General features: G+C 43.9%; 1 protein-coding gene across 1 annotated transcript in view; it reads left to right on the forward strand.

Moving 5' to 3' along the window:
- The window catches only part of SRPK3 (SRSF protein kinase 3), a 76,865-nt gene extending 59,091 nt beyond the window's left edge, over positions 1–17,774 (forward strand). The window contains exons 12-16 of the mRNA XM_040323028.1: positions 6,037–6,137; positions 6,238–6,345; positions 11,934–12,003; positions 14,265–14,357; positions 17,095–17,774. Of these exons, the coding sequence (XP_040178962.1) occupies positions 6,037–6,137; positions 6,238–6,345; positions 11,934–12,003; positions 14,265–14,357; positions 17,095–17,279 (557 nt within the window). The 3' untranslated portion in view covers positions 17,280–17,774. The remainder of the gene's footprint in view (positions 1–6,036; positions 6,138–6,237; positions 6,346–11,933; positions 12,004–14,264; positions 14,358–17,094) is intronic.
- The last annotated feature ends 7,450 nt before the right edge of the window (positions 17,775–25,224 follow it).

Raw genomic sequence — 25,224 nt, forward strand, 5'->3', positions numbered from 1 at the left:
CCAGAGCACAAGCGGTACGTGATCTTTCATAGGGGAAGGCCCTACCTTCAACAGAAGAAATAAAAAGCAGGAACCTAATGGAGAAGTTTAAACCTGGGTCAGACCTTGGAGAGCCGGTAGTGGATGGGGTTTGTGAAAGAGAGTGTTTGCGGCCCACAGCGTCAGAAGGCGATAGAGCGTGCATGCACCTGGGTGGGTTGTGAGACCTCTCGCTGAGTGGTAGCAGGTGGAGGTTCTTCAGGACGATCCTGGCTTCTTCCATGAAGGTCACGGTGTGAGAGCGACCTTGGTAGGAAAAGGATCATTTAAAGGGAAATCCCCAGCAGTAGCAAATTTGATGATTGAAGAGAGCCATCGTGTAGGGCATCGATGGCAAACCTTGGCACCCCAGATGTTTTGGAACTTCATTTACCATGATGCTCAACTGCACTGCAGAGTGCATGAGCATCATGGGAAATGTAGTTCCAAAACATCTGAGGTGCCCGGGTTGACCATCACTGATGTAGGGCTTCATGAGTCGGCACTTCTGGATGGTGATGGGATATAGGTCGGCAAAAAGCTGGTAGCCCTGGCCCTGAAAGGAGAGGTCGGATTTACCTCGGTCCGCCATGAAGAGAGTCTCTTTGGCATGTAGTACGTGAATTTTATCACAATGTCACAAGGGGGGCCTTCCGGTCTTTTGGGGCCAGGGCTCGGTGGATCTGATAGAATTGAAGACTGTTAAGCGGGATGGCCGGGACCAGCTCCTAAAAAAGGGCAGTAGAGGCGAGGTCCTTGATGGACTCGGGGAGGCCCCGAAGGTGCAAATTTCCTCTCCTGAACCGGTTCTTGAATTCCTCAATGAGCAAGAGAGCAGCCTCCATAGAAGTCCTGTTTGTGGTTTTCCAGGACGGTTGCTGCAGTGTCCGTCTTTTCCTCCAAATCATTTGTGCGAGAGCCCAGCTTCCTAATTTCCTTAGTTAGGTGAGCTGCTAGTTTGGAGGTGGCCGCAGAGAGCTCCAACTGCAGCATGATTTTGAAACGGGCGAGCAGATCTGCATCTCGCAGGGTAGGTAGCGGCTGTACAAGGCGCATCTCAGGGCTGTACCCGATATTGGGTGGCTGCTCAGGAGCCCTGGTGAGCGACATTAGGAACAGGTCCTGACTCCTGGTCGGGCATTCAAAGATGGCGTCCAATTGTGAGGACTCGTCCTGTGACTGACCCGTGGCCTTAGCGCTGGACGCACGGGTGGTAATAATCTAGGGTCGTAGGAGATCGGGTGAGGAGAAGGAGAAGTTGGTATGCCCTCCAGGTAGCAGAAATGCAAACGGCCATCTTAGTTCGCTGCTCGCCAGCACCCCTTACTGTGAATTTTCAAAGCAGCTGTTTATCAGTACAGCTGCGATTAAGATATGGTTCAGATGCAAATTATTGCAGGCGACGGCCACCAGCATCTTTAACAATAGCAGGTTGTTAGGGAGTGGGCCAGGAAGCCAGCCACGCGTCCTTAACATCAGATGACTCATCAGCTGTCAGCAGGGTTCCCCACTGACAGCTGAACGTAAAGAAAATTGTCGGAAATTAAATATTGCTTTAGGGTCTGGTACAGATTTTAAGGTGAACCCTCACGCCATTTTTTTTTTCTTTTTTAAATGTCCCAAAAGAGCCTGGAATGGATTGGGGGGGACCCCATGCTTTTTTTTCTGATTTGAATTCAAAACGAATGAGATGTGCGATTTAGATGCGTTCCAATAGAAGGCAATGAACTTGGAATTTGCATCTGAATTGCACTGCAGTGCTCAGAAAACGCACAGCACTCTCTTTAAATTGGCAGCGAATTCGCACTGCTGCTGCACTGGTTCACATTTTACGGAGCCTTGCAAATAAAATGTTCTATCTATAGTTCAGTCACATTTCGTCATAGGAGATGCTGCAAAAGTGAGCGATAAGTCTCGTACACACGATCGGACTTCCATCGGACAAATCGGTGGATTTTTGTCCTAAGGGAGTTGTCCGTGAACTTGTTCTGCATACAGATGGCAGAACATTTTTAGCCAACATACACCAAACCACGTGATTTTTCCGCCACCCTTTGGGCAACTTCTGCTATTGTTGTCTGATGTTTAGCCTTGGAACATACGGTCGGATTATCCATAAAAACACGTCCGTCGGACAAATGTCGGAATATCCGATCGTGTGTACGGGCCTTAACACTGTTCTTGCACTTAAGGACCATACACACGATCGGATACTCCGACAACAATTGTCCGATGGACGTGTTTTGTTGGATAATCGTGTGTACACAAGTTCGTCGGACTAAAATCCAAAGTATGCATGCTCCGAACCAATGCTAACCATCAGACAACATTAGTAGAAGTTGTCCAAAGGGTGGTGCTAAAGAGCTGAAAAACAACGTAGTTTCGTGAATGCAGAACAAGCTCACAGACAACGCCCTTCAGACAAAAATCCACGGATTTGTCTGATGGAAGTCCATTGTGTGTATGAGGCTTTAAGTCTCGTACACACGATCGGACTTCCTTTGGACTTTTCCGTGGAATTTTGTCCGAAGGGGCGTTGGCCGTGAACTTGGTATGCATACAGACGGCAGAACATTTTCAGCCAACATTCACCAAATCATGTGGCTTTTAAACTCTTTACCGCCACCCTCTGGGCAACTTCTGCTTTTGTTGTCTGATGTTTAGCATTGGTTCTGAGCATGCGTGTTTGTACTTTGGATTTTAGTCCGATGGACTTGTGTACACATGATCGGATGATCTGACGTAACACATTTGTTGTCAGAAAGATTGAGAGCATTTCTCAGTTGAAATTCCATCAACAATTGTCCGATGGAGCATACAGATGGTCGGATTGTCCGATAAAACACATCCGTCGGATCGTTGTCGTCGGAAAGTCTGATCGTGTGTATAGGCCTTTATAATTAAATTATATTGACACTAAGAAGTCTGTGTTTACAGTGCATCTGGAAAGTATTTCTGCAATTCTGGAAAGTATTTACAGCGCACCACTTTTTTTTGGAATAAATTCATTATATTTCTCAAAATTCTACAAACAATACCCCATAGTGGCAACGTAAAAGAAATCTTTGCAAGTTTATTAAAAATAAATAATGGGAATAAACACATATACATAACTATTTACAGTCCTTGCTAAATTATTTGTTAAAGCTCCTTTGGCACCAATTACAGTCTCATATCTTTCTGAGTATGATGCTACAAGCTTGACACACCTATTTTTGGGCAGTTTCTCCCATTCTTCTTTGCAGGACCTCTCAAGCGCCATCAGGTTGTGTCGGTGCACAGCCATTTTCAGATCTCTTCAGACATGTTCAAATTGGGTTCAAGTCTGGGCTCTGGCTGGGCCACTCAAGGACATTCACAGAGTTGTCCCATAGCCACTCCTTTGTTATCTTGGCTGTGTGCTTGTCAGGAACCATGAAACAGACGGAGACAGAATATGCAGTAAAAATCACACCTTTTAATAAAATGATAAAAATGGTACAACTGGTAAACGTAGTCAAAAAATAGCCAGGGTACAGTAGCCAAATTGGGTAGTCAGAACAAGCCCGGAAATCAGGAAGCCAAAGTTCAGCGTAGTCCGAGGCAGCAGACAGGATCAGGAACCAGAAAGGACGTCAGCCAGGCAAGTCTTCAACAGGAACACAGCAGAGAGTCTCTAGATATGTTGACTAAGGCAAAGTCATTGAAGAAATGAACCAGGCAGTTTAAATAGCCAGAAGGGGCTGGCTGTGGGCTTGACGAGCAGGAGATGATCAACAGGTGAGCCACTGTGGAACGATGAGTACTGGCAATTAACCAACAGCTGAGTAACCTGAGCACAGAAAAGGAAGAGCTGAGAGCCCAGCCCTGACAGTACCCCCTCCTCAATGACCTCTCCCCCTCGGAGGACCAAACCCTTTCCAATGAAGCAGGTACTGTAAGCGCCCACGAAACCTACGGGAGTCAGTGATCGATTGTATCCCATACTCCTCATGGTTCTTGACCTGCATCGGGCGAGGGCGTGGTACCGAGATGGTAAAGCGGTTGCACACCAAGGGTTTTAATAAGGAGACTTGAAAAATATTCAAAATATGCATGTTAGAAGGAAGGTCTAATGCGTAAGCCACTGGGTTGATCCTACGGAAAGGTCCAATAAATTGTGGTGCCAGTTTCAGTGAGGAAACACGGAGTCAAAGGTTTACAAGATGACAACCAGACCCTCCCCCCCAACCTGGTAGGAAGGCACAGGTAGGCGTCGGCGGTCAGCATGGAGTCTGTATCTCTCACTGGCACATTGCAAGGACTCTTGGACCTGCACCCAAGTGGAACAAAGATGCTTTTCTAACGTAGGAATTCTTTGAGGCACAAATGAGTCAGGCAACATGGATGGTTGGAAACCATAATTCGCCATAAACGGAGACAATCGGGAAGCGGTATTGATGACACTATTGTCACTGCTTTAATGTTTTTAATATTGCAAAAAGTGCAGTTGTGCAAAGGGGCCTATGTCTTCTAAATACAGAATGCATGCAATGTGTCTGCCTAATCGAAACTGAATGTTTTATAAATAAAATGGCTGTTGTATTTTCTCCTTCACAAGTACACTCTATTATCAAAAGCATTGGGATGCCTGCCTTTACACGCATATGAACTTTAATGGCATCCCAGTCTTATTTATTCTCTAGGGTTCAATATTGAGATGCCCCCCCCCCCCTTTGCAGCTATAACAGCTTCAACTCTTCTGGGAAAGCTGTCCACAAGGTTTAGGAGTGTGTCTATGGGAATGTTTGACTATTCTTCCACAAGCACATTTGTGAGGTCAGGCACTGATGTTGGATGTTGGACTGCTGGCTTGCAGTCTCCACTTTAATTCATTCCAAAGCTATTGGGATGGTCCGTCAAGTTCCTCCACCCCAAACTCACTCATCCATGTCTTTATGGACCTTGCTTTGTGCACTGGTGCACAGTCATGTTGGAACAGAAAGTGACCATCCCCAAACTGTTCCCACAAAGTTAGGAGCATGAAATTGTCCAAAATGTCTTGGTATACTGACGCCTTAAAGGTTTGTTTATTATTTTGTAAATAGGTTCCTTTAAGCTAGTGCATTGTTGGTTCACTTACCCTTTCCTTCGATTTCGCTTCTAAATGTTTTTTTTTCTTTGTCTGAATTTCTCACTTCCTGTTCCCCCTCAGTAAGCTTGCCCCCCCATCATCTGAGCCGTTCTGGCTGGGGGTTAGTCAGCGTGCTGTGCTGTGCAGCGTCTCCCCGCAGGGATGTAGTCCCAAGGGAGGGGCACGCTGACTAACCCACCAGCCAGAACGGCTCGGATGATGGGGGCAAGCTTACTGAGGGGGAACAGGAAGTGAGAAATTCAGACAAAGAAAAAAAACATTAGAAGGGAAATCGAAGGTAAAAGTAAGTGAACCAACAATGCACTAGCTTAAAAGAACCTATTTAGAAAATAAGAAATTAACCTTTACACCCCCTTTAAGAGTTTCTTTCACTGGAACTAAAGGGCCCAAGCCCAATCTCTGAAAAACAGCTCCACACCATAGTCCCCCCTTCACCAAATAATTTGGACCAGTGCACAAAGCAAGGTCCATAAAGACATGGAGGAACTTGACTGGCCTGCACCAGATAAAACACCTTTAGGATGAATCAGAGCGGAGACTGCGAGCCAGGCCTTTTCGTCCAACATTGGCGCCTGACCTCACAAAGACCGGTACGACGCTGGATTCCAAGCGCCTTGAGGCGATTAGGTTCGCATTTGCTGCGCTATACAAGTCACTCACTCACTCACTCACTCACAAATGCGCTTCTGGAAGAATGGTCAAACATTCCCATAGACACTCTCCTAAACCTTGTGGACGGCCTTCCCAGAAGAGTTGAAGCTGTTATAGCTGCAAAGGGAGGGCCAACTCAATATTGAACCCTACCGACCAAGACTGGGGTGCCATTAAAGTTCATGTGCGTGTACAGGCAGGTGTCCCAATACTTTTGACGCTATAGTGTGTATATCTCTTTTCTCTGTTTACAGTGTCAATCAAAGCCACAGATTTCCTGGTCAACCCTCTAGAACCACAAAATGCTGACAACATTTCTATTAAAATTGCAGATCTGGGGAATGCTTGTTGGGTGGTAAGTATTTTACAAAAGATTTCAATCCCGATAGAGTAATTCTCAGATTTACTAAGAGGTAAATAGCATTTGCAGCTTTTGTTCCTTCTTATCTTCAAAGCACAAACATTTTACTGACGACATACAGACACGGCAGTACCGAGCCTTGGAGGTATTGATCGGTGCTGGCTATGGACCCCCTGCTGATATTTGGAGCACTGCTTGTATGGTAAGCTACCGTATATCCGTATAAAATGCAATTCATACAGTCAAATTCTTCCATTCTTGTATCTGGGTTGGTGAAAACCGAATGCTTGTTTTTTGTTTTTATTTATAAAGACCATTGTCTACATGAAATATGTTGACAGAATGTAAACGGATGTACAGTATGTTTCACTCATTAGTATTTACTCCGCACTCCACCACAGACACGCATATAATGCTAGCCTTGGTGTATATGGACAGTGAAGAGATACTGGCCCAGATTCTCAAAGGACTTGCGACGGCGCAGCGCCATGTACGCCGTCGTAAGTCCTAATCTGACCCGTCGTATCTATGCGACTGATTCTTAGAAGTCTCTTACGCCGTCGGATCTAAACTGCATTTTTTTTTTTGACCGCTAGGTGGCGCTTCCGTCGAATTCCGCGTCGAGTATGCAAATTAGCTAGATACGCGAATTCCCGAACATACGCGCGGCCGACGCAGTAAAGTTACGACGTTTGTTAGGCTTTTCCCGGCGTAATGTTGCCCCTGCTATATGGTGGCATAAGTGCGGCGCAACAATGTTAAGTATGGCCGTCGTTCCCGCGTCTAAATTTGAAAAAGTTACGTAGTTTGCGTAAGTCGTCCGTGAATAGGGCTGGACGTCATTTACGTTCACGTCGAAACCAATGACGTCCTTGCGGCGTACTTTGGAGCAATGCACACTGGGAAATTCCACGGACGGCGCATGCGCCGTTCCGAAAAAATGTCAATCACGTCGGGTCACAGTAGTTTTGCATAAAACACGCCCCCTGATCCAAATTTGAATTAGGCGGGCTTACGCCGGCCGAATTACGCTACGCCGCCGCAACTTACGGAGCAAGTGCTTTGGGAATACAGCACTTGCCCGTCTAAGTTGCAGAGGCGTAACGTAAATCGGATACGTTACGCCGCCGCAAGGATACGCCGTTCTACAAGAATCTGGCCCACTAAGAGCAAAGCTGCAGTAAACATTGCTGTCTTTGGAATCAGAATACTTGTAGCCTGTTCATTCTGAGTTTAGTTCTCTTTCAGGTTAACCCAGGAAAAGCAGGAAATGCTATAGAGAAAAGCCAGTAGAAAATGTTCTGTTTATTTCAAATTTTTATATACTTCCTGTTAAGCGGAGCTCCAGGCTCCTTCAGAAAAAAAAAATAAAAGTCAGCAGCTGCAAATACTGTAGCTGCTGACTTTTAATATTAGGACACTTACCTGTTCACAAATCGCGCAAAACGCACTGTGCTTTGTGAATGACCCGGTGCCAGGGGAAGGAGGAGGGGATGAACTCCTGGGTGAGTTTGCTGTGGCGAAGTCAGCCGGAAGTGGGAGCGGGAACCTGTCAAACCCAGGTACCTGCACCAAAAGGTGCCAAATGTACCAGCAGGGGAGGAGGCAAATAAGCAGAGCTTCCCCTTTTATGTGGCGCTCCGCTTGAACTTCTGACTATATAGGCATTGTTAATACGCCAACAAAAGAAGTAATAGAAAACTCTATGTGCTGGATAAGGGGGAACATAATGAGATATTTTATACTCAAAGTAAAATCCTGCATATTAGATTACTTATAGTGGTAAATTGCCACCTACAGGAGACACCAAGTTTTAAAAATTAATAGAGGCAGCTCCCTCTAGTGGCTATACCCAATAACTGTTTTAAAGTTCAGTTGGAAAGCATTTTGAGGCCATTTCAGCATTGCAATCACCCAAAACATACCACCAGTGCAACAAAAGAGTGGCTCAAGATAAGCACATTAAGCTTATGGAGTGGTCTAGCCAGTCTCCAGACCTTAATCCTATAGAAAATGTATGGAGGGAGCTGAAACTTTGAGTTGCCAAGTGACAGCCAAGAAACCTTAAAAGAGAAGAAGAGTTTTTTTTTTTTTTTTTGAGGAATCATACTTGCCTCAGTGGATGCAACATCGGTCCCCCAGCCCCTCTAAACTGTGAACCGAGCGATCAAACACTGCCGATTGCTCGGTTTTCAGAACTCCCCGAGCAGAAAGCTGCAGACTTTTTGATTTTGATTTTTACATGAAGGAGAGAAGTGCCAAAATAGGGCCGGTTGTCAAGTGGTTAATATCCCAAGCTTTGAACATCTCACAGAGCACTATTCAATCCATCATCTGAAAATGGAGAGTATAGCACAACTGCAAACCTACCAAGACATGGATGTCCACCTAAACTGACAGGTGGGGCAAGAAGAAACTTAATCAGAGAAGCAAATAGGTCCATGGTAACTCTGCAGAAATCCACAGCTCAGGGGGGAGAATCTGTCCACAGGACAACTATTAGTTGTGCACTCCACAAATCTGGCCTTTATGGAAGAGTGACAAGAAGAAAGCCATTGTTGAAAGAAATCCATAAGAAGTCCAATTTGCAGTTTGTGAGAAGCCATGTGGGGGACACAGCAAACATGAAAGAAGGTGCTCTGGTCATAATTTGAAATTTGAACTTTTTGGGTTAAAAGCAAAATGCTATGTGTGGCGAAAAACTAACACTGCACATCACCCTGAACACACCTTCAGCAGGGACAGGGAAGCTGGTCAGAGTTGATGGGAAGATGGATGGAGCCAATCAGCCAAATACAGGGAAATCTTAGAAGAAAACCTTGTGACGGTAGTAGAAGGTATCCCCGTCCAAGTCTTCCCATAAAGAAAGTCACCCAATATTCCACCAGGAGGAATATTCCTGGGATCGCCCAATAATCCACACATGAGCCAAGCTTACTGCTGGAACAAGACACCCTTTAATGGCAGCATGCTGCTAGTTATATATACAGTTTACACGCTAATCCTCAATCAAAGAACAATGAAATCTCCACCCCCTTTTCACACACTGGGGGCTTCCATACAGATGTAGACACTTCGGCGCCGACTCTGAAGACACATTTCTTTAGATAATGACATCAGTGAAGTTAATTACTAGTTGTAACAGAATACGTTATCTAGAAAGCTTGGCCCCGCATATAGAAGAGGTAATTACCACAAGGAAGCAATCAGAATAATTAACATGAGCCACTTATCTAATCATTTCAACAGTCTGTTACACAGAGGAATGAGTCACACATGAAATCACCTTTTACCTCTAACACACACAGCATTACTAGCAGGGAGAATTAAACTGAAGCATATCCTTCACAAACCTGTTAGCCTGCAAAATACAGCAACAACCCTAAACATACAGTCAGAGCTACAATGTAATGGTTCAAAGCATATTCATGTGTTAGAATGGCCCAGTCAAAGTCCAGACCTAAATCCAATTGAGAATCTGTGGCAAGACTTGAAAATTGCTGTTCACAGACACTCTCCATCCAATCTGACAGAGCTTGAGATATTATGCAAAGAAGAAGAATGGGGCAAAAATTTCACTCACTAGACTTGCAGCTGTAATTGTAGTGAAAGGAGGTTCAAGTATTGACAGATATTTATTTATAAAATAATTTGAATACAATTTATAATTTTCCTTCCACTTCACAATTATGTGCCACTTTGTGTTGGTCTATCACATAAAATACCAATAAAATACATTTAAGTTTTTGGTTGTAACATGACAAAATGTGGAAAATTTCAAGGGCTCTTACTGCGGACCCTCAGATCAGATTGCAAGAGGGTCTGCACCAATTAATACACAGCCTTCCATAGCCGGCAAAATGACTCTGCGCTAATTGGCTTACTGAAGAGCCTTTTCAGGATTTCAGATACTGTGTATGGCACGAAACAGCTGTTGAGTAGAAATTTCACATAAAAATCTTTAAGGCTGCATTCACACCTGAGCGTTTTGTTGCCTGAAACCTGAAGCTATAAAACGCTAGAGGGGAAAAAATCCATTATTCTCAATGGAGATGGTTCACAGCTCCACTCCAAAACGCCTGACGCCGAACGCCTGAAACTCAAACAAGTTCTGGACCCTTTTTTGTAGCGCAAATCGGGTTTTGGGCGTTTTTGAACGTTTGTATTCCCATAGAAACTAATGGAAACGCTCGATTCAAGCGTCTAGCGTGACAACAAGCGTTTCTACGGGCGTTTTGTCACTTTAATCTGTTCTGTGAAATAGAGCATTCACCCAGGAAGAAGATAAAAAAAATCTACAAACATAGCAACAAGTGATGAAAGAGATGATCATTTTTCCTATTGGCTAAAATAAAAAACGGTGAAGTTAAAAAACGGCAGACAGCGCTGTATGCAAACGCGCGAATAGGCATGACAAAACGTCGGAAAAAGACTTGGTAGTTACATAGTTAGGATGTAAAAAATTCTGCTGGTTGAGGTAGATGATCTTTATTAACCTATCTCCTCAGGCACCAAGCTAAGTTGGGCTCAATAAGAGCGGAAATAGCCGCTAGAGGGAAATTGCTTTCATTTTTAGAACTTTGATTCCAAAACCTCTTGTAGGGGACAACATACCCACTGCTCATCTAATCTATGCTGTGTACCTTAACCACTTCCCGACGGCCATACGGCCGCAGGGTGGTTCTAAATCTCTAACAGGACGCATATATGCGTCCTCCGCTCTTCCAGGCCACTAGAGGGCGCGCGAGCGCCGCCGGCGGCGCGCGGGTGCCCGCCGCATTCCTGAGATACCGATGCGCGTGCCTGTCGGCCGCGATGTCCGCCAGGCACTCGCGATCGGCGGCTACAGGGACAAGACGTGGAGCTCTGTGTGTAAACACAGAGCTCCACGTCCTGTCAGGGAGAGAGGAGACCGATCTGTGTCCCTCTGTACAAGAGACACAGATCGGTCTCCTCCCCCAGTCACCCCCCTCCCCCCACAGTTAGAACACACCCAGGGAATACATTTAACCCCTTCCATGCCCCCCTAGTGTTAACCCCTTCACTGCCAGTCACATTTATACAGTAATCGGTGCATTTTTATAGCACTGATTGCAGTATAAATGTGAATGGCGCCAAAAATGTGTCAAAAGTGTCCGATGTGTCCGCCATAACGTCGCAGTCCCAATAAAAATCTAGCCATTACTAGTAAAAAAAAATTATAATAAAAATGAATTATAATTCTGTCCCCTATTTTGTAAGCGCTATAACTTTTGCGCAAACCAGTCGCTTATTGCGATTTTTTTTTTTTTGTTTTACCAAAAATATGTAGAAGAATTCGTATCGGCCTAAACTGAGAAAAAATTTTTTTTTTTTTTTTAAATGGGATATTTATTATAGTAACAAGTAAAAAATATTGTCGCTCCTTTTTTTGTTTATGGCGCAAAAAATAAAAACCGCAGAGGTGATCAAATACCACCAAAAGAAAGCTCTATTTGTGGGGAAAAAAGGACGCCAATTTTGTTTGGGAGCCACATTGCACAACCGTGCAATTGTCAGTTAAAGCGACGCAGTGCCAGAAGCTGAAATTTCACCTGGTCAGGAAGGGGTATACGTGCCCAGTAAGGAAGTGGTTAATGAACTATAGAGGTAATATATTAAGGGAAGGCATTGTAACCTAATACTACCCTGTGAAAATGCTACTATACTAACACCCATTGCTTGATAATCTCTCAAAAAAGTTGTGTATTTAACCTTTAGCAACTATTTTAGCCCAGATATACAGTAATCACTGTTTTGTTTTGCTTGAAGGCTTTTGAGCTGGCAACAGGAGATTACTTGTTTGAACCTCATTCAGGTGAAGATTACACACGTGATGAAGGTATGTCAGTAGAAGTAAAAGATTGGTTTTACTTTAAAACTACTCAGAGCTGTGACTTCCTAAAAAACACAAGGCCTGAGTAGTTTTGAGTTATTTGTTTTGTTTACAACAAGTCGTACATCTTTTCTATCACAGCTAAAATGGCAGATATTCCGTATATACTCGAGTATAAGCAGATCCGAATATAAGCCGAGGCACCTAATTTTACTACCTAAAACTGGGAAAACATATTGATTTGAGTATAAGCCTAGGGTGGGAAAATGCAGCAGCTACTGGGTAAACAATGCTCAGTTGCAGTCTCGCTGTGCCCAGTTGCAGTCTCGCTGTGCCCATTTAACGTCTCACTGTGCCCATTTGCAGCTGTACTTTTCATTACTTAAACAGCTTGGGGCAGATCCACATACATCTGCGCCGGGCGCAGCGTATCTAAGATACGCTACGCCGCCGTAACTTATCTTTTTTAGTTTGAATCCACAACGAATCTGCGCCGTAAGTTACGGCGGCGTAGTGTATCTCTCGTGGCGTAAGGGCGCGGAATTCAAATGGCTGTGATGGGGGCGTGTTTTATGTTAATACGTCGTGACCCGACGTAAACAACGTTATTTTTTTAACTGCGCATGCGCCGTCCCTGGGGGTATCCCAGTGCGCATGCTCGAAATTAAACCGGAACCAGCCAATGCTTACGACGGTGACGTCATTCTACGCAAATTCCTATTCGTGAACGACTTACGCAAACAATTCAAAATTGTACGCGGGAAGGACGGCCATACTTACCATTGAGTACGCCACCATATAGCAGCTTTAACTATACGCCGGAAAAAGCCGAACGCAAACGACGGAAAAAAATGCCGGCCGGACGTGCGTTCGTGGATCGTCGTAAATGGCTAATTTGAATACTCGACGCGGATTTCGACGGAAACGCCACCTAGCGGCCGCTGAAAAATTACATTTAAGTTCCGACGGCGTACGAAGACGTACGCTTGTCGGGTCTAGCCGAGATGCCGTCGTATATTGATTTGTGGAATCAAAACAAAGATACGACGCGGGAATTTTGAAATTACGCCGGCGTATCAATAGATACGCCGGCGTAATTTCTTTGTGGATCTGCCCCCTTGTGTCTCCCGCTGTGTAATGCAGTCTGTTCGGCCGTCCATTGAAACAAAGCCCCCCCCAGTCTTAGTCCACAGGGTTCAATATTAAACTGGCCCACACTTTGCACCTATAACAGCTTCTTTTGGGGAAGGCTGTCCATAAGGTTTAGGAGTGTGTCTATGGGAATGTTTGACCATTCTTCCAGGAGCGCATTTTTGAGGTCAAGCACTGATGTTGGATGAGAATGTCTGGCTCAGTATTTCCGCTCTAATTCATCTCAAAGGTGTTCTATTGGGTTGAGGTCAGAACTCTGTGCAGGCCAGTCAAGTTCCTCCACCCCAAACTCGCACATCCATTTCCTTCACTGGAACTAAGGGGCCAAGCCCAACCCCTGAAAAACAACCCCAAACTGTAATCCCCCCTCCACCAAATGATTTGGACCGGTGTACAAAGCAAGGTCCATAAAGACATGGATGAGCCAGTTTGAGGTGGAGGAATTTGACTGTCCTGCACAGAGTCCTGACCTTAACCCGATAGAAGCCTTTGGGATGAATTAGAGTGGAGACTGTGAGCCAGGCCTTCTCATCCAACATCAATGACTGACCTCTCAAATGCGTTTCGGAAAGAATGGTCAAACCTTCCCATAGACACACTCCTAAACCTTTTGGACAGCCTTCCCAGAAGAAAGAAGAATTGAAGCCATTACAGCTGGGCCAACTCAATATTGAACCCTACAAACTAAGACTGAAATGACATTAAAGTTCACGTGCGTGTAAAGGCAGGCGTCACAATACTTTTGACAATATAGTGTGTGTGTGTGTGTATATATATATATATATATATATTCATAAATGACCACATGACCTCAGTTCTCAGGGGATTAGAGTGCTTATGATGATCCCAGTGATTAGCTGTGCAGGGGGACATGTCGGCACAAGTTTGACCATTGGACTACAGATAGTCTGTGCAGTAGAATGCTAAGAAGAAAACTGACCACACTGGGAAGGATGTTCTTCCAAACCTAGCATGATCAGTTCAAAATAGAAAAGCTGGGGGACTGGCGGTATACCAGGAATTTCATGTTTTCTTATCGTCCCTGTAACTTGCATATAAATATATTAACTACTGTAGGTAACATTTTACTATTGCATAAACCTTGTATATTTCAGATCACATTGCACACATGATTGAGCTTCTTGGAGATATCCCTCCGTACTTTGCACTGTTAGGCCGTTACTCCCGAGAGTATTTTACACGTAGAGGTAAGTTTGTGGAGAGACTAGGTATTCCTCCTGATCTAAAATGTATTGCTTTACTTACTAGTCATCACTCAGCATCCTTGGCAAACACTAGTTTCCAAAGTTTTCATACAGTGGATATGGGACAGGGACCTCTGGCACAAGGACTGCTTAAAAAAAAATCTGGCCGAGGAAATTTTCTATAGGATTAAGGTCTGGAAACTGACTAGGCCACTCCATGACCTTAATGTGTTTCTTCTTGAGCCACTCCCTCGTTGCTTTGGCGGTATGTTTTGGGTCGTTGTCATGCTGGGAGAATCATCCATGACCCATCTTCAGTGTTCTGGCTGAGGGAAGAAGGTTCTCATCCAAGATTATGCAGTACATGGCCCCATCCATTGGTCCCTCAATGGGGCAAAGTTGGTCTGTACCTTTAGCAGAGAAACAGCCCCAGAGCATAATGTATCCACCTCTGTGCTTGATTGTAGGGTGTTCTTAGGGTCATAGTCAGCATTTTTCTTCCTCCAAACACGGCCAATCCCCCTCCTCAAGAAGGCACATGTACAGTCAAAATGCTTACTATGACCCTAAGAACACCGGGCCAGATTCACAGCGGAGATACGACGGAGTATCTCAGATACTCTGTCGTATCTCTCAGAGTATCTATGCGACTGATTCATAGAATCAGTTACGTATAGATAGCCCTAGGATCCGACAGGTGTAATTGTTTTACACTGTCGGATCTTAAGATGCAATACCGCGGCCGCGCTGGGGGGAGTTCGCGTCGTAAACCAGCGTCGGGTATGCAAATTAGGAGTTACGGCGATCCACGACGGTTTTTCGCGTTCGCTACGTCGCTGCTAGTCTAGTTTCCCGTCGCAAAGTTAGTCGTCGTTTTGGGTGCCTTAACTTTACACAGCACACGTATGTGCTGTATAAAGTATGGCCGTCGTTCCCGCGTCGAAATTAAAAAATTCACGTCGTTTGTGTAAGACGTCCGGGAATACGGAATTGCGCTACGCACGTCGCCTTTAGAAAAAATGACGTCAGTTCGCGCAAAGCACGGCCGGAATTTCGAAACGGAGCATGCGCAGTAGGTCCGGCGCGGGAGCGCGCCTAATTTAAATTGTACCCGCCCATTCGATTTGGACCGCCTTGCGCCGGACGTATTTACGATACACCGCCGCAAGTTTCCAGGTAAGTGCTTTGTGGATCAGGCACTAAAACTGAAAACTTGCAGCGGTGTAACGTAAACGGCTTACGTTACACGGGCGCAATTGTACCTGAATCTGGCCCCTTCTTCCCTCAGCCAGAACACTGAAGATGGGTCATGGATGGTTCTTCCAGCATAACAACGACCCAAAACATACCGCCAAAGCAACGTTGGAGTGGCTCAAGAAGAAACACATTAAGGTCATGGAGTGGCCTAGTCAGTTTCCAAACCTTAATCCTATAGAAAATTTATGGAGGGAGCTGAAACTTCGAATTGCCAAGCGACAGCCAAGGAACCTTAAGGATTTAGAGAAGATCTGTAAAGAAGAGTGAACCAAAATCCCTCCTGAAATACAGTACAGACCAAAAGTTTGGACACACCTTCTCATTCAAAGAGTTTTCTTTATTTTCATGACTATGAAAATTGTAGATTCACACTGAAGGCATCAAAACTATGAATTAACACATGTGGAATTATACATAACAAAAAAGTGTGAAACAACTGAAAATATATTTCATATTCTAGGTTCTTCAAAGTAGCCACCTTTTTCTTTGATTACTGCTTGGCACACTCTTGGCATTCTCTTGATGAGCTTCAAGAGGTAGTCACCTGGCGCAGCACCCCATCACTCTCCTTCTTGGTCAAATAGCCCTTACACAGCCTGGAGGTGTGTTTGGGGTCATTGTCCTGAAAAATAAATGATGGTCCAACTAAACGCAAAGCGGATGGAATAGCATGCCGCTGCAAGATGCTGTGGTAGCCATGCTGGTTTAGTATGCCTTCAATTTTGATTAAATCCCCAACAGTGTCACCAGCAAAGCACCCCCACACCATCACACCTCCTCCTCCATGCTTCACGGTGGGAACCAGGCATGTAGAGTCCATCCGTTCACCTTTTCTGCGTCGCACAAAGACACGGGGGTTGGAACCAAAGATCTCAAGTTTGGACTCATCAGACCAAAGCACAGATTTCCACTGGTCTAATGTCCATCCCTTGTGTTCTTTAGCCCAAACAAGTCTCTTCTGCTTGTTGCCTTTCTTTAGCAGTGGTTTCCTAGCAGATATTCTACCATGAAGGCCTGATTCACACAGTCTCCTCTTACCAGGTCTAGAGATGTGTCTGCTGCAAAAGGTGGAAGAACCTAGAATATGAAATATATTTTCAGTTGTTTCACACTTTTTTGTTATGTATAATTCCACATGTGGTCATTCATAGTTTTGATGCCTTCAGTGTGAATCTACAATTTTCATAGTCATGAAAATAAAGAAAACTCTTTGAATGAGAAGGTGTCCAAACTTTTGGTCTGTACTGTATGTGCAAACCTGGTAACCAACCAAACATCTTACCTCTGAGCTTGCCAACAAGGGTTTCTCCATCAAGTACTAAGTCATGTTTTGTTTGGGGATCAACTGAGACTTCTATAACATAGCAAATATATCCGGATCTGTTGATATTTTGACATACAGTTTTCATATTGTTCTTGTCTTATAAGTATTGCAAGTTATGAAATAACATATGATGTAATCGTATCCTCTTTTTTCCCACAGGAGAGCTTCGGCATATACACAATCTCAAGCACTGGGGCCTGTTTGATGTCTTGGTGGAAAAATATGAGTGGTCATTGGAAGAAGCCACTCAGTTTTCAGACTTTCTGATGCCTATGTTAGAGTTTATTCCAGAAAAAAGGGCCACAGCCGCTCAGTGCCTACAGCACCCCTGGCTTAACTGCTAGCCAAGTATTTACTCTCTGGGAGGCTGTGTCAAGGGTAGCCGACATCTGAAGACATCAATCTCATAGAGAGAAGAACCGCTTCTACAGATGATGGCCTGTTTGAATGTTTTTTTTTATGATTCAGAGTTAGAATGAGTCAGAAATATCAAACAAAAGAAGCTACCTTTGGTTCATAATTAACGGTATAATTGTCTGAATGGTATCGTAAGTGATTTGAAAGGTGAGGGCTTTAGAATTTGTGTATGAAAGGGTCTTTCATTTCCCACATTTATGAGACTCTGATTATAAAAGGACTTTGAAACGATGGGACCTATTTTACAGATTTATTTAAAAGGATTCCGAAGAATTGTGCAGGGGTTATGTGCAACTTGCAGTAACCAGTGGCAACCCAATTTCATCTTTCTAATTTGACTATAGTAAATTTAAATTTGATTGGTTGCTGTGTGTTTTTTCACTGTATTCATAGTCAATACATTTTACCTTACCTTTGCCTTACTATATGAATTAAAGAATTATTCCAGGATGACATGGGGGGGGGGGGGCTAAAGGTGCAAAACTGATTTATGATTAAGCCACTGTACATTTAATTGTGCCCTGCTGAGCACTTTTCTCCAAGTCCTGTATGTGCCGGTGCTTTGCCCTAGGCTGAGGTTGGGGCAGCTATGGCACCTGTAGTTGGGAATACATATAATAAGACATTAACTGAGATAAATCAGAATTGTACCTTTGCCCTTGTTACAAATATTTTCCTCCCACATTATTCACAGAGTTTCTCGTTCTCTTTAAAATTACATTTTCATTCAGTTCAGGCTGATGTAATCAATACTCAACCTCATACCCCTATTTCAGTCCCATTTGGCTTATTTCAAAGCTGTCAGAATAATGTGTGGAATCGGTCTGCCTGAACCTTGCTTTGATTCTAGGTCTCCAATAAGTATAAGCTCCGGCGTGTTCGCACAGTCCATGTGCAGAGCCCGCCAGGAAGTCGGCACCGCGCTGCGCTAATCAAAGGCAGGGAGACATTATCCCGATGCTCGGCTGCAGAGATCGGGAAATTTTTCCCTGCCTGTGCGACTGTGCGAACACGCCGGAGCTCGTCCTTAGTCTCCAACTGTAGCTCAGAGCAGAACTTTTACCCACATTGAGAGTTATCTACATGTTACATTCTCTCCCTCATTCATGAGAATAGAGTTCGCAGGAAGCATTTGTATAGAGCAATAAACCCTAAAGCACTTGCCCATTCAATATTTGTATCTCCTATTCAAATATTAAGCTACATATTGGTTTCCAGAACAAAATGGATACCCACGTAGATATAAAGACTAGACAGCCTATTAAAGATTTATTAATTAGGGGTATGTATTGCAACAAACTGTGGTTCGATGCCGCTTTTCCATAAGCAAAGTATCTTTGCAGTGGCTTACAAAAATATCCATGTACAGTAGGAACCCGTAATATGACTGACCCTGTGGTTAGTTGAGATGTACTCGTGACGTTGTATACCTTTTGACATGTTATGTTTTGGAGGAAAGTGGGCTGCTTATAGTCTTCCACTCCCAAAGTGGTAGAATTTTTGGTGGAGTCTATTACAGATGCTCTATTTTTAAGTTGTGGTGTTTTTTTTTGTGATTTTGATTAAAAACATACAAAAGTTTATCAACCACTTGTGGAGCATTTTCCATACCTGTCCTTAAACCCAACTAACAGTATTTGTATGTAGATATATGGTTTGTCCGAGCACTTATGGAATCACTATTAACATACGGCACCTAATCCCATAAAGAAGTATTACATTTAAAGTAAAGAAGGGAAAGGGATATTTTACGGTGCTGAGTATGGGTTGTTATGACTATGGACTTTTATTATGTCCGGCGGTTTTGGTGCACTTTCTGAAACCAAAAACTGAAAGTGAGGTTTTGGTGCACTTTAAAAAAGTGCATCAAAACCATGGGACGTAATCCTTTGGCTAAACACAGCTAACCCATATAAAAACCGTGGGTACACTGGGAAAACCACTACATTAGTCTGAAAGGAAAACTGACTTTTTTATTACTACTGACCCTTGCACTCTTCATTAATTACTATAGTTTCCTGAACTTTTCATTAATTACTACTGACCCCTGAACTTTGTCTCACTTACAACGGACCTCTGAGTCACTTCGGAGCTCTGTGTCACTTACTACAATGTTCAGAGGTCAGTACTAAGTGAGGCAGAGTTTAGGTAGTGGTGTAGTAGTAAGTGACCATCTGTCTCACCTCTGCACTGCTTACTTCTGTTCTCCTCCATGAACGCTGCACATTACTCAGGGTACTTCAGCTCTTCACCCCCTTATCCTATTCCCTGATCTAGTAGGTGGAGCTAAATTAAAGCTAATCATAGCCCGCCTACTGGATCAGGGAATAGGAGAAGGGGGAGAAGAGCTGGAGCTCTTGAGTACTGTGAAGAGTCCCAGCCAGGGAGAAGAACAGAAGTATGTCAATTATCTTTGTGTCTCACTTGCAGCTGTACTTGTTACAGGGAGCTACAGAGGAAACACTGTTTGTTTATGCCGATGAGAGGGCATGGGGGTAGGGGGTGGGCTATGATTGACTATGATTGGTGTTCCAGCACAGGACTCTGGAATTCAGCCTGGATTGGAGGGACACTGGGATTTAATGAAAATCTCAGAACAATTCCACCCAGTCTAGGGCAGTTGGGAGGTACACACAGCATGATTCGGGTGTGCTTAAGCACATGCAGCACACACCTATGCATAGAACAGGTAATGGTAATCTCTGGGCATAGATTTTTGCAGGGTTTGTTATTGGGATCAGCTCCATGAGACATTGTCACAGAAGTCTAAGCCAGTGGGCTCTATTAATCTAGATCAATGGTGTCTTCAGAAGTGGAGAATGAGGCTATAAAAGCAGTACTGTTAAGAAAGAGATGGGCAAAGATAATTCAGAGCTCCCTTCTGCACATAATGCTGGGGAGGGCTATTTAGATAGAGAATAAGTGTAGAAGAAGGATGAAAAGAAAACAGAAGAAGGGTGGGATGGGTTGAGAGTGGAGTCGGTGGGAGGAGGGGTAAGGAGAAAATACCCCAACGTATTGAGGGGGCTAGTTTTGGGCAGTCTATTTTGCAAGTGCAATGAGCATGTAGTTAGCTAGGCAGATGAATAGTACTCAAACAATAGTTGCCAAATTTTCAGAAACGTATCATGTGTGTTGGTGGGGATAGCTGTTTCTCATTGTTTGCCCTTTTTACGACCCTTGAGCTCAGAAGAGTTAAGCATGAGAACTTTCCACACCTGGGCAATTGTTTCCTTTGTTGTTATGAAGATATGGGATATAAGTATGCGCCCCTGGCACAGAATAATGCGAATGGGCTTCTTTACGGGGGCTTCCCGTGGATCTTTATGAAAGTTGACTTAAAGGACTGTATTGACCATGGTGTATACCCAAATCCATAATTGTTTGACTTTGGGACATGTCAAATGTGCTTTGTGTCTTCCAGATCCAAGCACCCCTAAAGGAATGTGAATGGGTAAGAAGGTAAACGCTTGGCTATTCTGGCAGGAGTATAATAGCATTGTGACCATACTTTATGAGAATTTTCCAAGGTGAGCACATTGCGTAAGCGTTTGAAAAAGAAACCAGCATATTTTATGCAAGTCCTCAGGAGGAGAAAGTGGTGTTAAAATCCAGTTCCCACTGTGGGCAGTATAATGGAGATCGATTGTAGGAGTCATTCAAGAGTATAGAGACTAGTCCTTGAGTTGTTGGGCAAGATTTACATTTTGATTCAAATGGTTGGGGACTAATCCAAAATTTTAAGCAATGAGTCCACTGGGTGACAGATTTGAAGCTAATAGAATAGTTCAGCGTTGGGAATGTAGTGGGAGTCTTTAAGCTGTGGAAAGGTGCAAACTCCATGTGTATCTAATAGAGAATTTATCATAGTGCAGCCTCACATGTACCACCGTCGATGTAGCTCTGGGGGTTTCCGGAACAGGGGGACTATTAAAAATCTGTTAGAGTGAAAGGTGGGGAGATTTCAAGCATGCCAAATATTTAATAGTCCCAGCTCTAAAGTGTGGGCTAGGATTGGGTCAAGGGGCTTGCAGCGTAGTTAATGGGTTAATCCAGGGGAGAGGGGACAGGGTCAATATGGACCACATCTATCAAAGTCCATAAAGTAAAAGTGGATGGTGGGGGGATTTGGGCAGGTGTATAATAGTAGGAGATATTGGGAACACCGAGTCCTAATCTCGTGTAATACATTTATTTTATATCTGGGTCTAGTGGATCCCTAGATAAATTTCAGTACTGACATTTGCAAGTAGCAGAGTATGTGTGACCAGATGGGAAGGGATTGGACTCCAACATTGGTACAATAGGTTAGAAAAAAAAGGAAATTTTAACGGCATTCCACAATGTGTTTTTATCCTAGGACTTTAGTAACTGTTTAGGGACTTGATAAAGGGAGGTAGCTTTAAACACAGAATGTAAGATGGGGCAAGGATGATTCCAAGGTATGGGAGGGTGCACATCCATTTGAAAACAGCTACTGGTGGGCCAGCCTAGTAGATAGTGTTTGGGGCCCCTATGTTCAAGTCCACATACCTTCATTAAATGGCGGACAGTTAGGAGCAGATCGTCAGCCCACCAGTCTGCAGTTCTAGATCCCCTCTGCATTACTGTCATTGGCTGCAAGGACCACTGGCGTAGTAGCAACCAATGATGTCACTTGTGCACCCCACCCCCTTCAGCAAGTTTCTCAGACGAGTTCCTGCCCCCTGCAGCACGCTTCTTTTTCAAGCTCCTGTCTACAGCGACTGATTCATCAAGTATACTGTTCTACCAATATACAGATGCACTGTGGTGGTTCACAACTGAAATCTAATGATGGGCACACCTGATGTAAGTAGTAAAGCAGGGACGTGGCACAGCAGTGAGAGAGGATGTGCGATTTGAGAAGCCGTGCAGGATAGAGCTCCTCTGCTGATCTTCTCTATCCTGTAACCGGACGTCAATGGTACACTTAGCCTGCCATAGCCACGTAAGTTTTGGTTCCGTCTGTCGGCTTGCTGTCCTCCGTTCTTCCTTCCGACGGCCTGTCCCTGGCTTGCTCTCGGCTACACCTGCCACCTCGCTCCTGGCCTCCTTCCCGGCTCCAGTTAATTTACTACCCAGTTGGTTCAATTACTCTTTCCCCGTTTTCCCTCCCTACTATAACATCACCATCCGTGTTTGGGGCGTCCATAGGAAGAGGGAACAGGGGTAAAGAGAGGACCAGAGCAAGCCTGCCAGGTTGACATGGAGGAATAAGAAAGACACAGGGGCTGCTGATCACTTCATTACTGAGTGTCCTCCACAGAGTAGTAAAAACCTCAGAGCTCCGTGAAGGACAAGCCTCAAGACATCACCGTTTGGCTTGAGAAATTTGCCCATACACCTACTATAGCGAAAGGTGAACCTCTGACCAGTTTCTAGCTTAATGCAAGGATTTGCCATAGAGGGAGCTTCTGTTGGACCAGCTACAAACCAGGGAATGGCGGGAGAGGCAGCCCTATGGGATCAACTGGATGACACAGTGAGTAATGCTGCTTCAGAGAATGACCTACATCCTCTTAAATCCTCAAATAATTCAAATGTGGAGCATGTAACTTCGCTGGCAGATATAATGAAGGATAATAGCCTTGCAATAGCTCTGTGAATATTCTTTCTCGCAATCTTGAGGGAAAACTTAACTTTAATTAGACAAGATATGCATATCTTTAAAGAGAGAATGTCAACAGAAGTACACTTAAAGATTCTTTACAAACAGATACGAGTTCTAATAAAAAGACCACACATCAATTTTCTATACATGACTCTCATTTGAAGGACTTGGAGAATCGTCTCTGACAGAATAATGTTAGGATAGTAGGTCTTCCTGAACGGGTAGAAGAAAATACACAAATTCATAGAGAAATGGCTCACATCCACTTTAGAAGCAGAACATTTCACTCCTGTTTTTTTTGTTAGAGTGGGCACACAGAGTCCCAGCCAGACCCCTGCCCTCAAAACCTTAATTTTGGAAATTATAAAGATAGAGACATGATTTTGCAGAGACAGACAACTTCCAGACATACAGTTGGATGATTATAAGCAAATATTTTGGTAGCCCTGTTGCAACAGTGTCACATTTTATTTTCTTACTAGCTGAATACCCGGCGTTGCTCGGTCTTCCTATCTTAACCTTTTGGGGAGGAAAATCATAGTAATATAAATATACCCATCTTTTATATAAGGGTGTAGGTAAGGGTTAATTTAACTGTCATATATTTTTATTTGGCATATAAGTAATATGTGTACCAGGTATTATTGAAATATCTCCAGGCGTACAGAAGTTATGTGGGAACATACATTTCCCATTGATTTGCATGGGACTTTAAACAAAAACCCCGACCCTCACAAATGGGGGTAGTTAAGGGATAAATTAACTATCCTATAGTTTAAGTGGACATATAAGTAACATGTGACCAAGTGTTATCGAAATATGTACAGCCGTTTGGAAGTTATGAAGTAACATGTATTTCCCATAGAGTTGAATGGGACTTTAAAGAAAAACCCAGACCATGGCAAATGGGGGTGGGTAAGGGTTAAACCACCTATCCTATGTTTGTTGCTGACATATAAGTAACATGTGTGCCAAGTTTCATGTTAATATCTTTAGCCGTTTGGACGTGATGCTGGAACATACATACACACATACATACACAGACACGTTGAGTTTTATATATATAGATTAAAGGGACTGAGTAACAAATCGTATAGGGGAATCAATTTAACCACTTGAGATCCGCGCTATAGACGAAATACGTCCGCAGCGCGGCTCTCAAGTGCCAAGTGGCCGTTTAAAAACGGCCTTTATGTGCATTACCCGCGCGCGCCACTGGGTGGCGCGCGGCGGGTAAAAACTGTCCCGACGCATCGCCGAAGACCCGATGCGTGTACCTGGCGGCCGCGATGTCCGCCGGGTACACGCGATCGTCGGTGACACGGTAGGTGACAGCAGGAACGTGGAGCTCTGTGTGTAAACACAGAGCTCCACGTGCTGTGAGAGGAGAGGAGACCGATCCGTGTCTCTTGTACATAGAGACACAGCATCGGTTACCTCCCCCAGTCACCCCCCTCCCCCCACACAGTTAGAACACACCCAGGCTACACAGTTAACCCCTTCCTCACCCCCTAGTGTTAACCCCTTCACTGCCAGTCACATTTATACAGTAATTAGTGCATTTTTATATCACTGATCGCCGTATAAATGTGAATGGCGCCAAATTTGTGTCAAAAGTGTCCGATACGTCCGCCGCAATATCCCAGTCCCAATAAAAATCGCAGATCGCCGCCATTACTAGTAAAAAAAAAAATAATAAAAAAAATCATAATTCTGTTCCCCATTTTGTAGGCGCTATAACTTTTGCGCAAACCAGTCGCTTATTGTGATTTTTTTTTTTTTTTTACAAAAATACGTCGAAAAATACGTATCGGCCTTAACTGAGAAAAAAAATAGTTTTTTAAAAAAAAATTGGGATATTTATTATAGCAACAAGTAAAAAAAATATATATTTTTTTTAAATTGTTGCTCTTTTTTTGTTTATAGCGCAAAAAATAAAAACCGCAGAGGTGATCAAATACCACCAAAAGAAAGCTCTATTTGTGGGGGAAAAAGGACGCCAATTTTGTTTGGGAGCCACGTCGCACGACCGCGCAATTGTCAGTTAAAGCGACGCAGTGCCGGACGCTGAGATTTCGCCTGGGAACGAAGGGGGTTTATGTGCCCAGTAAGCAAGTGGTTAAAGGGGCGATCCAACATTTGATTATATTTTTTTTCTAAAGCTCTGTGCAATTGAGGACATAAAATGATGGTTTTCACAGGTGATTCAAATGTGCAAAGCTACTGAAAAACAAAATGGA

The sequence above is a fragment of the Rana temporaria genome, chromosome 9 (assembly GCF_905171775.1).
Source record: "Rana temporaria chromosome 9, aRanTem1.1, whole genome shotgun sequence".
Classification (NCBI taxonomy): domain Eukaryota; kingdom Metazoa; phylum Chordata; class Amphibia; order Anura; family Ranidae; genus Rana; species Rana temporaria.